The sequence below is a fragment of the Phyllobates terribilis genome, unplaced genomic scaffold (genome assembly GCF_046119375.1).
Source record: "Phyllobates terribilis strain yellow unplaced genomic scaffold, ASM4611937v1 Scaffold_1__5_contigs__length_1240528914, whole genome shotgun sequence".
Taxonomy (NCBI): Eukaryota; Metazoa; Chordata; class Amphibia; order Anura; family Dendrobatidae; genus Phyllobates; species Phyllobates terribilis.
In genome coordinates this window covers 851464023-851480270 of record NW_027362761.1, presented here as the reverse complement: position 1 = coordinate 851480270, position 16248 = coordinate 851464023, and the positions used below count along the sequence as shown (strand labels likewise).

The 16248-nt window shown below is 44.3% G+C and overlaps 1 protein-coding gene across 2 annotated transcripts in view; it reads left to right on the top strand.

Annotated features, from left to right (window-relative positions):
* The window catches only part of LOC141153528 (eukaryotic translation initiation factor 4E), a 44230-nt gene that overhangs the window by 16320 nt on the left and 11662 nt on the right, over positions 1-16248 (top strand). Inside the window, exons 2-3 of one of the 2 annotated variants that reach the window (XM_073638417.1) lie at positions 8494-8585; positions 10553-10648. The exons of the other annotated variant lie outside the window; for it this stretch is intronic. Of the exons in view, the coding sequence (XP_073494518.1) occupies positions 8494-8585; positions 10553-10648 (188 nt within the window). The remainder of the gene's footprint in view (positions 1-8493; positions 8586-10552; positions 10649-16248) is intronic. 2 annotated transcript variants of the gene reach the window in all.

Genomic DNA, 16248 nt, shown 5'->3' with positions numbered 1-16248 from the left:
GTCAGGTGTGACAATGGAGCCGCTCATGTTAGGGATTGCTAGTTATGCAATTCCCTAATACAGAGGGAATGTGACAGGAGTGGGTGCAGAGGAGGAGTGGGTGATCCGCCTGATATGCCCTGGGGCTGTACCGGCCAGATCACAGCGTCGATTGCGCAGTGAGATTTGCAGTTACTCGCTATCTGCCCACTGCTGCGAGGCTCGGGCCCAGCTCATCGCCCAGAGCGTATGGTGCGACCTGCGCCTCTGTGCAGCCTCCCCCCGCTTGTTGCACAGTCGGGAAAAAAACCTCACCTGTCGGAGAAGAAGCAGCCGCAGCGGTGCCAGAGAGCAGAGGCGGCCGACTCTCAGGCGGTGGTTTTGATGAGCAGCAGTGTCTTTCGGCCTTGAACAGACTGTCTCGTCACCCCCCCCCCCCCCCAAACCCCTTGGGGGACACGAAAGGAGCAGAGCATAGGCAGCAGCTGGGGCGAATGAAGAAGAGGGAGAAGGGTTTATGAATGAGATGTCACTAAGAGGGGGGAGAGTCAGCCTGGGACTGAGCTCATAACACCCCCCTCACTGTTGCTTTTACGTCCAACAGCTGGTATATAAAAACGTGTGTATTCGAATGCAACGTTGTAACAAAATTTCAAAGCAATCGGTGAAGAACTTTAGGAGATATACGATTTTGAACATGCGAACATGTATACATGCACTTAGCACTCCAGCAATTTTTATGTGTACAAATAAAGCTACAGGAGCATTTCCTCCAGTTTGGTAGTTTGTTCATTTTCTGATATAATCTTAGAATTTATTGTTTTGTCATTTGGGGTATAGTTAAACTTACGATATCTGAGTGTCCACTTCCCGTAGGCTTACACTCCTGAAAATGATGCACGACAAAGCGCACTATTATAGTCTATGGCTCGTCGGCGCATATGCCCAATTCCTGTTTTGCGGGGGGGTTTAGATGCAAGCCTCGACAGGGCCAACGAACAGGTATAAGAACACAGTGTAAAAGCACCCTTAGGCTATGTGCCCACGATGCAGAAATGCTCAGGATTTTTTCCTGAGCGTTTCTGCATCTCACTGGCAGAAAAAAAACGCGTGCGGATTGTACATGCGTTTTCCTGCCAGGGACATGCGGAAATGGAGCGTTATTCACTGACCTTTCCGCATGCGGATTGACAAGCGCTTTCCAAGAGATTAGTATCACTTGGAAAGTGCTTGTGACAACTAGGTCACACTATATAAATCCATGCAAACGGCATGGATTTATATAGTGTGACCCGAGAGTGGTTAAAAGTAAAAAAATAAATATATACTTACCCTCCGATGGCCCGCGCTGTCTTGCTTCGCTCGGTGCCCGCAGCGGTGGATTGAAAGACCTGCCGACGTCAGCATCGCGTGACCTGTCACATGACTCTGACGTCAGTGCAGATCCTTCAATCCACTGCGAAGTGCCGGGAAGCAAGGAGGAGCGCAGCGCGGGCCGCCGGAAGGTAAATATACATTTATTTTTTATTTTATTCTTTTTTTTTTTTTACAGATTTTTTAATGGTACCTGGTTGTGAAGGAGACTCTCCTCTCCTCTACACCTGGGTACCATCCGCACATTAGAATGCTTGGATTCCGCATCTACATATACAGTGATGCGGAATTGGCGCGTTCTAATGCAAATCAATGGCGGCGAAAACACAGCATTTCCGCAAAATAATTGGTAGTGCTGCGTTTTTTCCCACAATGATAAACTGCAGCGGAAATTTCCGCAGCATGTGCATAGCACATGCGGATTATCATTGAGGAACATTGCTGCCCTTCTACCATGCGTTTTTAATGTGTTTCCGCAGCTGCAGAAACGCATTAAAAACGCATCGTGGGCACACAGCCTTAGGATTTCATCCTTCTGTTTGGTTCACCTGACCCCAGTAACACCGAGGTCAGCATTCTGCCTTATGTCCTAATTCTAGAAGTCTCGTTTTTAGGAAATAGGTATACATTTAATGGTTACCTGGGTGGTTCATGCTGATATATATTTGGGCTTCTCTTCATGTTTAGTCAGTTCGTTGCCATGCTCCTCTGTTAGGACTATTAGCAGCTGATGGCATCAAAAGGTCGTTCTAGAGTTTTTCAAAAGTGGCCTAGGTAAAGCATTGTGTGGAAATCGTAAAGTCTGCAACTTTAGATGCTGCCAAGCAAGTCATTTGTGTTTTGGTATTGTCATGTACGGCCTTGTAAACGTTTTTGCTTATGTGTTGGAGCCTCCTTTGCATTGTATAAAAAAGTAACTTTTTTAGCTGTAACTGCGAATCTCGATTCAGACCAACATTGGCTCCAAAGTAGTGCTGCAGCAATTTTTGTGTGTACAAATAAAGCTAGTCTAGGCTTGCTGTGAGCTCCACCATTAAACTACATGCTCTCCTGTGTAGACAAGATGACCATCTCTGACTTCCAGTGACTTGCAGGATAACATCCCCTATTAAAGGGAACCTGTCAGCAGGACTTCACCCTCACCCACTCTCCCCCAAAACTATTTATATACACATTTAGTTCTTTCAAGTCCAGCAATACTTTTACATTGCCCGTCCATTACGGAGAAATCAGCATTTGAATCAATATGCAAATGAGGCTCCAGTGCTTTTGGCACATGGATGCTTTCTGAGCCTCTGTCATTCCGACTCTATTCCCTCCCAGCTCCACCGCCTCCTGCTTGTTCTTTTGCGTAAAGTTGCACAATCTGTGCAAGCTTGTTATAGCCATAATCATACTGACCTTGAGAATCATGTTTGTAATTTTTCCTATAGAATAAACGATAACGACAAAAGGCAGATTTGCATTCCCTTCCCTCCGCCCACCATGATTTCATCCCACTTGTACATTTTTCCTGTACATTGAATGGTAAACTGAATGGTGTCACTCAGAACTGTAACTCGTCTCCTGATAAATATGAAAAAAAAAGGTATGGCTATTGGAATAAGAGGAGGAAAAGAACAAAAGCATGGAAGCGAAAATGGTTTTGTAAAAATGTTTTGATTTATAACTCTGGATATAATGGTATATCAATGAATTGACTGCAGAGGTGCTTGGGTGGGGTGGGGGGGCAGCAAACGAACAGTCTGCTTTATATAGCAAGGCCATATGTAATACACATACAATATAAAATACATAAAAAATAAAAATAACTTAAACATTCTCTTATTTTCTGATACACTCCCTTTAACCCCTTTTTGACAAGGCATCTTTTTGTTTTTTTTTCCTTTGCTTCTTCCAACTGTCATAACCATTAGTTTTCCATTCATATAGCTGTAGGAGGGCTCTTAAATTCATTTATTTTTTCAGAATGAGTTGTATGTATTAGACATGTATGACGTGTGGTTAAAGATGTAGCATCCTCTAATTCCAACTCACCTTCCAAAAATAAAAACACATGCAATCGTAGTATTTTAATTTGCTGTTTGCAGTGGAGATTAATTTTATATATTTTAAACAAAGTTTTTTAGGGCCGTGAATATTTTTTTTTTTAATGGGGAAGGGAAGTGGTGAATCCCCAGCTTAGGTCTAAGATGAAAACAAAGCCCAAATGTCAATGATGCAATTGCCTTTTTTACCCCATTTTTGGCACACTTAGAATTTTTATTCCCCTTTTTCAGTACCTTGTAATGAATAGTGACATTCAAAACTACAGCCTCTCCCAGAAAAAAAAGCCCTCATGCATTTAACAGAAAAATAAAAAAGATCACTCTTAAAAGATGAAGAGAAAACTAATGTGCAAAAATGAAAAATTCTATGGTCCTTTAAAGAGTTAAATACCAATTGAGTCTCCTGTTGACCTGTGACAAGACTGTTGTGTTTCTAGCAGGTGTGATCATTTGTTAGGCAGTGAGAAATGAAACTTAGTTGCTGGGATTTGGAGGTTTGTTTGAATCCTCCCTTTTTATATGGCTTCAAGTCAGTCCTCCCATGTGTTAGAGGAGGGGACTGAATAGGAAAGTAAACTCTGATCCATTGTCTCATTGCATGAGGGCAGGTCTACTGGTGTGCTGCACATCCGACACACCCTGAAGCAGTGAAGAGGTAACTGAACACTGCATTGAGCTATACTGGTGGGAACAAAAAAACACCCAAACTTTCAAAGATGTTTCCCAAGTTTGTACTCACTACTATTTTCGCAATGTGGCATTTAATTCTGATTTTTCACATATGGGTCTTGTCATAAATTTATAATCTTTTCCACGTGTCATACTGTACTGAACTCTCCTATAGCCTAATCACATGGTCCACACAGAGTACTGTACTGAACTCTCCTATAGCCTAATCACGTGGTCCACACAGAGTACTGTACTGAACTCTCCTATAGCCTAATCACGTGGTCCACACAGAGTACTGTACTGAACTCTCCTATAGCCTAATCATGTGGTCCACACGTAGTACTGTACTCTCCTATAGCCTAATCACGTGGTCCACGCGTACCGTACTCTCCTATAGCCTAATCACATGGTCCACACGTAGTACCGTACTGTACTCTCCTATAGCCTAATCACATGGTCCACACGTAGTACTGTACTGAACTCTCCTATAGCCTAATCACATGGTCCACACGTAGTACTGTACTGAACTCTCCTATAGCCTAATCACATGGTCCACACGTAGTACTGAACTCTCCTATAGCCTAATCACATGGTCCACACGTAGTACTGTACTGAACTCTCCTATAGCCTAATCACATGGTCCACACGTAGTACTGTACTGAACTCTCCTATAGCCTAATCACATGGTCCACACGTAGTACTGTACTGAACTCTCCTATAGCCTAATCACATGGTCCACACGTAGTACTGTACTGAACTCTCCTATAGCCTAATCACATGGTCCACACGTAGTACTGTACTGTACTCTCCTATAGCCTAATCACATGGTCCACACGTAGTACTGTACTGAACTCTCCTATAGCCTAATCATGTGGTCCACACGTAGTACTGTACTGAACTCTCCTATAGCCTAATCACGTGGTCCACACGTAGTACTGTACTGTACTGAACTCTCCTATAGCCTAATCATGTGGTCCACACGTAGTACTGTACTGAACTCTCCTATAGCCTAATCACATGGTCCACACGTAGTACTGAACTCTCCTATAGCCTAATCATGTGGTCCACACGTAGTACTGTACTGAACTCTCCTATAGCCTAATCACATGGTCCACACGTAGTACTGTACTGAACTCTCCTATAGCCTAATCACATGGTCCACACGTAGTACTGAACTCTCCTATAGCCTAATCATGTGGTCCACACGTAGTACTGTACTGAACTCTCCTATAGCCTAATCACATGGTCCACACGTAGTACTGTACTCTCCTATAGCCTAATCACATGGTCCACACGTAGTACTGTACTGAACTCTCCTATAGCCTAATCACATGGTCCACACGTAGTACCGTACTGTACTCTCCTATAGCCTAATCACATGGTCCACACGTAGTACTGTACTGAACTCTCCTATAGCCTAATCACATGGTCCACACGTAGTACTGTACTGAACTCTCCTATAGCCTAATCACATGGTCCACACGTAGTACTGTACTGAACTCTCCTATAGCCTAATCATGTGGTCCACACGTAGTACTGTACTGAACTCTCCTATAGCCTAATCATGTGGTCCACACGTAGTACTGTACTGAACTCTCCTATAGCCTAATCATGTGGTCCACACGTAGTACTGTACTGAACTCTCCTATAGCCTAATCATGTGGTCCACACGTAGTACTGTACTGAACTCTCCTATAGCCTAATCACATGGTCCACACGTAGTACTGAACTCTCCTATAGCCTAATCATGTGGTCCACACGTAGTACTGTACTGAACTCTCCTATAGCCTAATCATGTGGTCCACACGTAGTACTGTACTGAACTCTCCTATAGCCTAATCACATGGTCCACACGTAGTACTGTACTGAACTCTCCTATAGCCTAATCACGTGGTCCACACGTAGTACTGTACTGAACTCTCCTATAGCCTAATCACGTGGTCCACACGTAGTACTGTACTGAACTCTCCTATAGCCTAATCATGTGGTCCACACGTAGTACTGTACTGAACTCTCCTATAGCCTAATCATGTGGTCCACACGTAGTACTGTACTGAACTCTCCTATAGCCTAATCACATGGTCCACACGTAGTACTGTACTGAACTCTCCTATAGCCTAATCACGTGGTCCACACGTACCGTACTCTCCTATAGCCTAATCACATGGTCCACACGTAGTACCGTACTGTACTCTCCTATAGCCTAATCACATGGTCCACACGTAGTACTGTACTGAACTCTCCTATAGCCTAATCACATGGTCCACACGTAGTACTGTACTGAACTCACCTATAGCCTAATCACATGGTCCACACGTAGTACCGTACTGTACTCTCCTATAGCCTAATCACGTGGTCCACACGTAGTACCGTACTGAACTCTCCTGTAGCCTAATCATGTGGTCCACACGTAGTACTGTACTCTCCTATGGCCCTATTGGTGCTGTGACACTGATTTAAAACGATACCTGCGGTAAAGAAAATTTTTTTGTGGGTGTTGTGTAAGCAGGGTTTGATGTGTTCTTATAATCATAGCTCCTTGCGTCGGGGCTGGACTGTGGGCAGTGTCTTTGGCTCTGCCACAGTCACTTTGCTGCTCCTTTTGTCTTTATCATCCCCTTGGGTTAAACTTTGTGCAGTCCTAGCATAGGAAAATGGTAGCGACACATGAGCAAATTGACCTCCTTGCGGCCTTCAGTAAGGTAGCAACGCATGCGCAGGTTGAAATCTCGGCTCGTCATTTGCCAAGGTCTAAATTTGCGCACGTGCAGCTACCGGCACCATTTGCCTGAAGACCGCCAGATCAATGTGCGCTAGCGCTGCCCGTGGCTAGGATGGTGCCGGCATGAAACTTCGGCTATGTGCCCACGTAGCAGATTTGATGCAGAGCGTTTTTGCCTCTCTGGCAGAAAAAGCATGCAGATTTACAGGCGTTTTTTTCTGCCAGAGAGAAGCGTTTTTTGCATGCGTTTTTTCAAGCACTTTTCCAAGCGATTTTGAGCATCACTTGGAAAAGTGCTTGACAAGTTGGTCACACCATATAAATCCATGCAACCAGCATGGATTTATATTGTGTGCCCAACTTAGATGCTCTAAATGTTGCATCTGTAGTAAAAAAAAAAAAAAAAAAAAAGTTAAAAAGAAAAAAAAAACCTGTATACTCACCTCTCCGGCGGTGATCCTCTCTCCTCGGCGTCCTGCTGTGTACTGGCCGGACCTGCGGTGATTTAATTTAGTCAGCTGATGGTCACCTGACCGCTGATGTCAGCGGTCGCGTGACCATCAGCTGACTAAATGACGTCAACGCAGGTCCTGCCAGAACACCGCGGGACGCCGCCGAGAGAAGACCGGAGAGGCTAGTATACAGGTTGTTTTTATTAACTTTATTTTTTTTTCACCGCGTGGTAGCCAGGATGAAGAGTAGTTGTAGTCTCCTCTTCATCCCAGGTACCACAAGCACCGCGATTATTCTGCAAATTTGCAGCCATTGAATTTAATTGAAACGCAGCAAATCCACATATACCTGCAGGTTTGCTGCCTTTCAATGTTCCTCAATGGCCGCGAATTTGCAGCGTAATCCCGGTAGAAATGGTCATGCTGTGTTTTGCAACGCAATGCGAATTCGGCATGCTAATTAGCGAATCATGTGCACAGCACATCCGAATTCACATTGCTTTGCATGGCAGACTGTTTTACAAGTGTTTTCGCGGCCGTAAAAATGCCGCAAAAACGCTACGTGGGCACATGGCCTTAAACCAGGAGGATGATAACGACAACAATAGCAGCAGAGAGGCTGACTGGATTATTTGTGCTGGAATTAAAATCATTGTTGTCAACTGTACATCAGCCTATGTAAGCAGGGACTGTGCATGCGATGGGGGAGAGTATGATTGTGTTACCGATCGCTAAGCCAAATGCATCCTCTGTAGAATGGAGGAAGGCCATTATCTGGTAATACTTCTTCCCTAGTCCTTATCTGTATATACAATGCGAAGCATGCTAATGTAGTGTCAACACTTGGATCGTTCTCAGGATATATTCTAGGGCGGAGATTGGAAGAGCTGAAGGATTTTTTTGTAACATCGATATTTTGAGGGACTCATCTGATCCCATTTAATGTGGTAGCAGTATACACGAGGAGAGGACAAAGCATTAGGACGTCATCCCCAACAGTCCGTGTATTTCTGCAAATGGCGTTCATGCTTAATACTGTATAAATCGAGATTTTCAAAATGTTGTATCCATTTTTTTCATCATACCATCTATCCTATGATTATCTTAATTCCACAACTTTTCCTTCTTGACTTTCCAGTTTCAATGATGAGTGTATATGTGCTAATTTTAGGTTTTACTGACATTGATGGTGACAAGTCTGTGGATATAAATTATTTTCATTTATGTAAAATTGTTACTTTCTTTGTAGGAAACTGTCAGTACTCAAGAAGAAGAAAAAACAGAGACTAGTCAGGAGATTGTAAACCCTGAGCACTACATTAAGCATCCACTACAGAACAGGTATGCAATAAGTCACATTAAGGCAGGAATAACACTTTCAGGTGCTGTCTTTTGAGCCCAACACAGAAATGGATCCCAAAACATGGAAAAATTGACTCTTCTATTATTAATATCCATTCCTAAGCTTGGCCTCATAAACTGCTTCGTGTTTTTTCAGGCCTATGACGTACTATTAAGACTAAATAGTTATGCCTTCCCTCCAACCTAATGTCACTCTGAAGGAACATCTCTTCTGGGTACTGAATGATATAACACACACCCTGCACTAATAAATGAAAGGTAGTCACCCTCTGATATGCTGTGGTCTGTGCTGATCACAGCATCTAAGTAGTTGGACAGAGGGTGGAGGTCTTCCTCTGTCAGCCCAATGACCTAACAATGGCACCCAGAATCATCAGGGCCTTAATTGGCTTCCTGTCACTATTGTACTGACAGGCATATGCATTCCAATGCAAAAGTATCCCAGCGTACTATACAAGCAGTCAGGATCATATCTGCAAGTTACCTACTCAGACAAAATAAGGTTTTAGAAATGAAAATTTTTTTTCTGAAGGACAAAATTGACGTGGTCATTAAAAGGACCTTGTTACCAGATTTTCCCAATATAAACTAAAGCCACCACCTTTAACTCCTCTTGTACCGCAGTCCAACAATCTGTATATAAGCCCACCTGGATGTCCAAAAAAATTTTATAATATAGTTATAATTCTGCCACGCTATAGGCTAATTGGTGCTCTGCGGCCCAATGAGTGTTGCTGGTCTTTGCTTTGTAACAAAAAGTGATGACAGATTCTCTTTTAAAAAAAGAATCTGTTACCAATGTCGTCCCCTTCCAGACCCGTGCTCTCCACCTGGACTGGAAGTGATGACATCCCGACTGCCAGTCCTGAAGTGTGCTGTTAAATACATGGTCAATGGTTTTTCTCTTCATAGTTTGAGTTGCAAAAGACACTTGGCACTCATGAAATGTGTTCAAAATGATTTTTTTTATATTATAGTGGAAACTCCAGAAAATAATAAGAGAAGTTTCGGTCAATACAAGACCTTCATCAGTCTTCTGGATGGTGAAGTGCTGCCTATAACAGCGCTGAGTACACGTCTGTGGTGTCCAAAGCTCAGACAGGAAGCACACCCTGAGGAAGGTCTTGTATTGACTGAAACATCTTATTTTCTGGAGATTCCACTATAATAAAAAAAAAAAAAAATCATTTTGAACACATTTCATGAGTGCCAAGTGTCTTTTGCAACTCAAACTACGGATTGGGATCCTACTGGGTCCAGAAGTGCCGTGCTTTTTTTCAGACCATGTTTTTCACTTCAGATGCCTAAAATTTTATTTGCAAAATGTTGAGAGCCCTCTAACAGTGCAGTAACAGACATGAATTTATTGACGGCCATCACTTTTTGTGGTACCTAGAGTTTTGGAAAGTGATGCCTATATTTGTGTGCCTATCATTGACTGTGCCCTCATTCTCTGCTTTTCTCCTGTATGCGCCATGTTTTCTCTATGCTTTGGCAGTATTTCATCTTGAGATTTGTTGGATTATCTAGAGATCTCATGATAGACTACCTCTTGTTGGTTGCAGTTTTTCTAAGATTTCATTACCTGGAAGACTCTCATTCCCTCTTGGAACTCTTTATTCCACTGGTTCCACCAGTAAATATTTCATTTATTGTACAGATCATGAAAAACTGACCACTAATGTTTGTGCTTTACAAAATGATGCAATAAAGTTCTTACCTTTTTAGTTTCATAGTCTGGCACCACCTCTTGTTCAGTGAGTATATTTCTGTGCACCTCCACCCGCTGAGCTGAGCGCTGACGGACCCACACACTTGGTGTATATATCACCCATCTCGGCTGTGGTTTTCAAGTTTAGAAATGTATTTTGCACTTTTAATTGATTGCATTAACCTTTAACACGACACTCGCACTGCCCTATTTCATTAACATTTCACTGTTACAGATGGGCCTTGTGGTTCTTCAAAAATGACAAAAGCAAAACCTGGCAAGCCAACCTTCGCCTAATTTCAAAGTTTGACACAGTTGAAGATTTTTGGGCGTAAGTATCCACATATTTGGTTAAGACTTCCTACTTTTCTGAATGTCTTTGCTATTGTGGTAAAAAACTAGCCGCTCCTCAGATTATGGAAAACAAAGTATAACATGGCTAACAGTGCAGCTGATGTCCTTCATTTATAGTGTTGCCTGGCGTTACACTTTCTGCCACATATAGGCACTGTACAGATCCTACCTGGCAATGTGTCCCATTTGTTCCAGTAGTTCAGTGCCCATGTGACGAGGCAAAGGGTGAAAGCCATTGGTTGGCTTGTCGGAGAAAAACTGATAAAACAGGTAAAAAGTCATGTTAGCCCAAATAAATAAGGTAATTAACCGCTTCCCACATTGAGACCATAGTAAACATCCTGGGCGGGGGTAGGGGTCTGCAAGTGTGCAGGAGGCTGAGGAGCTGAACTCCTTCCACATGCTGTTGATGTTGTCTAGGTTACATCTAAGGTTAGGCAGCTGCTGTTAATCCTTTAGATCAGGGCTCGACAAACCCAGGCGCCTGGTCGCCAGTGGCGCCTAGAAAATGTTGTCTGGCGCCTAGCCCACACACCCGCCCGCCCACTCACTGTCGGGGCCCGGGCCCACACACCCGCCCGCCCACTCACTGTCGGGGCCCGGGCCCACACACCCGCCCGCCCACTCACTGTCGGGGCCCGGGCCCACACACCCGCCCGCCCACTCACTGTCGGGGCCCGGGCCCACACACCCGCCCGCCCACTCACTGTCGGGGCCCGGGCCCACACACCCGCCCGCCCACTCACTGTCGGGGCCCGGGCCCACACACCCGCCCGCCCACTCACTGTCGGGGCCCGGGCCCACACACCCGCCCGCCCACTCACTGTCGGGGCCCGGGCCCACACACCCGCCCGCCCACTCACTGTCGGGGCCCTGGCAGCTTCCTCGGCACCTGTTCAGGGACGCAGGCGCTGCTTGATTGCCGGCACTCCCCCCAGACATGGCCGCGCGCTGTCCGGCTGTGTCTGCTAGTAATGACACGGCAGGGTCGACGGCACTGCACCTTTTAATTGTGCTTGTGTGTCGCTCCTGCCGCGTCATTACTAGCAGACACAACCGCACAGTGCGCGGCCATGTCTGGGGGAAGTGCCGGCAATCAAACATCGTCGGAGCGGAGGTCCTGCACAGATGGGCAGGAGGGGCCCGGACCCGACCGCAAGTGGGCCCCTCTGATGTTCCAGGGCCATGAAGTCTGTGACACGCCGGGGGCCCTGCACTGCCCCATACCCGAGGAGCTGCTGGACAGGACACTGGACCGGGGACAGGTGAGTGAGGCTTCCCCAATCCCCATATTAAAAATATTAGTCATGGGTCTGTGTGAGTGCATGTATGTGAATGTCAGTGTATATGACTGTGTATATATATTTGTCTGTTTTATCTGTGTATGTCTGTGTGTGCGCACGCATATGTCTGCGTACCGTGTGTGCGCACGCATATGTCTGCGTACCGTGTGTGCGCACGCATATGTCTGCGTACCGTGTGTGCGCACGCATATGTCTGCGTACCGTGTGTGCGCACGCATATGTCTGCGTACCGTGTGTGCGCACGCATATGTCTGCGTACCGTGTGTGCGCACGCATATGTCTGCGTACCGTGTGTGCGCACGCATATGTCTGCGTACCGTGTGTGCGCACGCATATGTCTGCGTATGTGAAGGATGAGGGGGCAGGCTGGGCCATGTGTAAAATAAATATATATATATATATATATAATATATTTTATTTATTTATTTCTCCGCCGTATCTGTGCATCATGAATCGTGTATGTGTTAAAAGGGCCCACTGAGACTCTTTCGCCCGGGGCCCAGAAAAACCTGGAGCCGGCCCTGGGGGGAAGGATCGCTGTGGCCGGGGGCCCGTTCTCATCTCCCGCTACCTGTGTAAGTACATACAAAGGCCGTGCTCCCCGGGGAGACGCCGTGTGTGAGGGGGTCTATATGTACAGTTTGTCAACAAAAAAAATTCTGGCTCCTAGATTCTGAACAACTTTGTCGACCCCTGCTTTAGATGCCGCTGCCTATCTCTGAAGGGGTACCATGGCAGTTGGGGGGCCTGCTAAAGGGTCCCCATGGCTGTCATCCTGCTACCCCTGTGAAGATCAGCCATAGGAGAGAATGATTTCACCTACATGCTGCAATAATGTGGTACAAGCCATGGAGACTAATAATGTAAAAAAATGAAATCACAGTATAAAAATAACCTCAAAACACTGTAAATGATAAAAACCATAGAACTGCAGATTTTTTTCCCCCAGAATTGCGTGTTTTTGGCCACCGCGACATTTCAATAAAAGGCGACGAAAATGTATCTACCCCAAAATGTTATTAATAAAAACGTCCGCTCAGGGCTCAAAATATAAGCTCTCACACAGCCACAGATCCCAAAAAATGGAAATGTTACGGGTCTTGAGAAAATGGTAACAAACGGAAAAAAAAAACCATTTCTATACAAATTTTGGAATTTATTTTCACCACTTATATAAAAAATAAACTATATATGTTTGATATCTGCGTACTCATACTGACCTGGGGAATCCTATTGCCAGGACAGTTTTACCATATACGGGTGCATCTCATTAAATTAGAATATCATCAAAAAGTTTTAATTATTTCCGTTCTTCAATACAAAAAGTGAAACTCCTATATTATAAAGAGTCGTTACAAACAGTGATCTATTTCAAGTGTTTATTTCTGTTAACCCCTTTCCGACCTTGTCAGTAATAGTACGTAGCTGAGCCCTGGGACTTATGGACCAGCTACGAATTATTACGCGCGCTGCGATCGCGCCCGCACACTCGGTGTGGGACGATCGCCGCGGGGTATCAGCTGATTGTTATAGCAGACACCCGGTGCTATGTGCAGGGAGCGGTCCCGCACAGCTCCCTGCACATTAACCCCCGCAATGCTGCGATCGAAGTCTATCGCAGCATTGCGGTGGCAAGGGGGGAGGTGATCATTATACTCACCTCTCCTGCCGGCGTCGTCATGACAACATCCGGGTCTCCAGGAGGCAGGATGTTACTTTGGACATGCGCAGTGCGCAGCCAAAGTAATGTCTCCCCTGTGTGCAGCGCTGACAGGCTGCATGACATGGGGAGCTGCTGCTCTCTATGCAGTACAGCCGATCAGGCTGCAAAAAATGAAAGTCCCATAGTGGGACAATGTGTAAGAGGAAAAAAAAAAAAAAAAAAAATTGTAAAAATAAAAATAAATAAAATAAAAAAATGAAAAAAATAATCCCCAAAAAATATATTGAACCCATAATATTTATTTATTATGAAATAAAAAAAATAAACCAATAAAAGTACATATATTTGGTATCACCGCGTCCGGAACGACCTGACCTATAAAACTGTCCCACTAGTTAACCCCTTTAGTGAACATGGTAAAAGAATAAAAATAAACGAAGCAAAAAAACATGCTTTATCATACCGCCAAACAAAAAAATGCAATAACACGCGATCAAAAAGACTAATATAAATAAAAATGGTACCGCTGAAAACCTCATCTTGTCCCGCAAAAAACAAGCCACCATACAGCTCCATCAGAAAAATAAGTTATAGCTCTCAGAATAAAGCGATACAAAAAAATTATTTTTTCTAGAAAATCGTTTTTATTGTGTAAAAGCGCCAAAACATAAAAAAATGATATAAATGCGGTACCGCTGTAAACGTACTGACCCAAAGAATAACGCTGCATTATCAATTTTACCACACGCGGAACGGCATAAAAAAAACCTCAAAAATCCTGAATTGTTGGTTTTTGTTTATTCTGCCTCCCAAAAATCAGAATAGATTTGTCCCGCAAAAAATAAACCATCACGTGACTGTCGGCCAAAATATGGAAAAATTATAGCTCTCGAAATATGGTGATGCAAAAACTAGTCTTTGCAAAAAAAAGCGTCTTTTAGTGTGTGACAGCTGTCAATCATAAAAACCCGATATGAATCTCCTATTGCTGTAATCACTCCGACCCGAAGAATATAGTCTAATCACTTATACCACGCGAGGAATGGTGTAAAAAAATAAACTCTAGGGTTCGGGTTAGGGTTGTATTAGAGTTGGGGTTGGGATTTTTTCAAAAGTAAAGAAAAAAAAAATGATGACTATGGCGATCAGTGTTGAGCGCAAGTGCTCGCTACTTGAATTTGCATCGGGTGCTCTGGTATGCACTGAGCATCGCGGGTGTTCGAGTGACATGCTAGAGTCTCTGCCCCATATGCTTAACGGCCAAAAAAACTTTGCTGGGATCGCCTGCCATGCACGAGCGATCCCCGCATGTTTTTTTTTTGGGTGTCAAACAACCGTGAAACATGCGGGGCAGGGAGTCGAGCACCCGCGATACTTGGTGAGTACCTGATGCAAACTCAAGTAGCGAGCACTTGCACTCGACTAATGACAACTTAGTCAATATGATGACCTAATGTTGTCAAATTCTGTCGTACATTTGGGTTCAAAATGTACACTATACCCCTTGATAAAATCCTTGAGGGGTCTGGTTTCCAAAACTTGAGTCAATTGTGGGGGGGTTTCCACTATTTCGGCACATCAGGGGCTCACGAAATGCGACATGGCGTCCGCTCTTGATTCCATCCAATTTTGCGTTCAAAAAGTCACACAGTGCGCCTTCCCTTCTGGACCCTGACGTGCGCCCAAACAGTGTATTTTCCCCACATATGGGGTTTTGGCGTACTCTGGAGAAATTGCACAACAGTTTTTGGGGTCCATTTTCTCCTCTTACCCTTGTGAAACTAAAAAATTTGGGCAAAAATCATTTTTGTGGAAAAAGTTAATTTTTTTTATTTTCACGGCTTCATGTTCTAAACTTCTGTGAAGCACCTGGGGGTTAAGGGTGCTCACCGCACATCTAGATAAGTTCCCTCAGGGGTCTAGTTTCCAAAATGGTGTCACTTGTGGGAGTTTTCCACTGTTTAGGCACATCCGCTAATTATTCAAGCAAATTTTACATTCAAAAAGTCAAATGTTGCTCCTTCCCTTCCGAACCCTGCCGTGCGCCCAAACAGTGGTTTTCCCCCACGTATGGGTTATCTGCTTACTCAGGAGAGATTGCTCAACAAGTTGCATGGTGCAATGTCTCCTGTTACCCTTATGAAAATGCAAAACTGGGGGCTGAAAAACATTTTTGTGGGAAAAATGTGAAAATTTTATTTTCACAGCTCCATGTTATAAACTTCTGTGAAGCACCTGAGGGTTCAAGGTGCTCACCATACATCTAGATAAGTTCCCTGAGGGGTCTAGTTTCCAAAATGGTGTCACTTGTGGGGGGTTTCCACTGTTTAGACACATCAGGGGCTCTCCAAACGCAACATGGCGTCCGCTAATTATTCAAGCAAATTTTACATTCAAAAAGTCAAATGTCACTCCTTCCCTTCTGAGCCCTGCTGTGCGCCCAAACAGTGTTTTTTCCCCACATATGGGGTATCTGCGTGCTCAGGGGAAATTGCTCAACAAATTTTGGGGTCCATTTTTTTTCCTGTTACCCCTGCAAAAATAAAAAAATTGGGGTCTAAAGTAACATTTTTGTGAAAAAAGTTAAATGTTCATTTTTTTCTTCCCCAT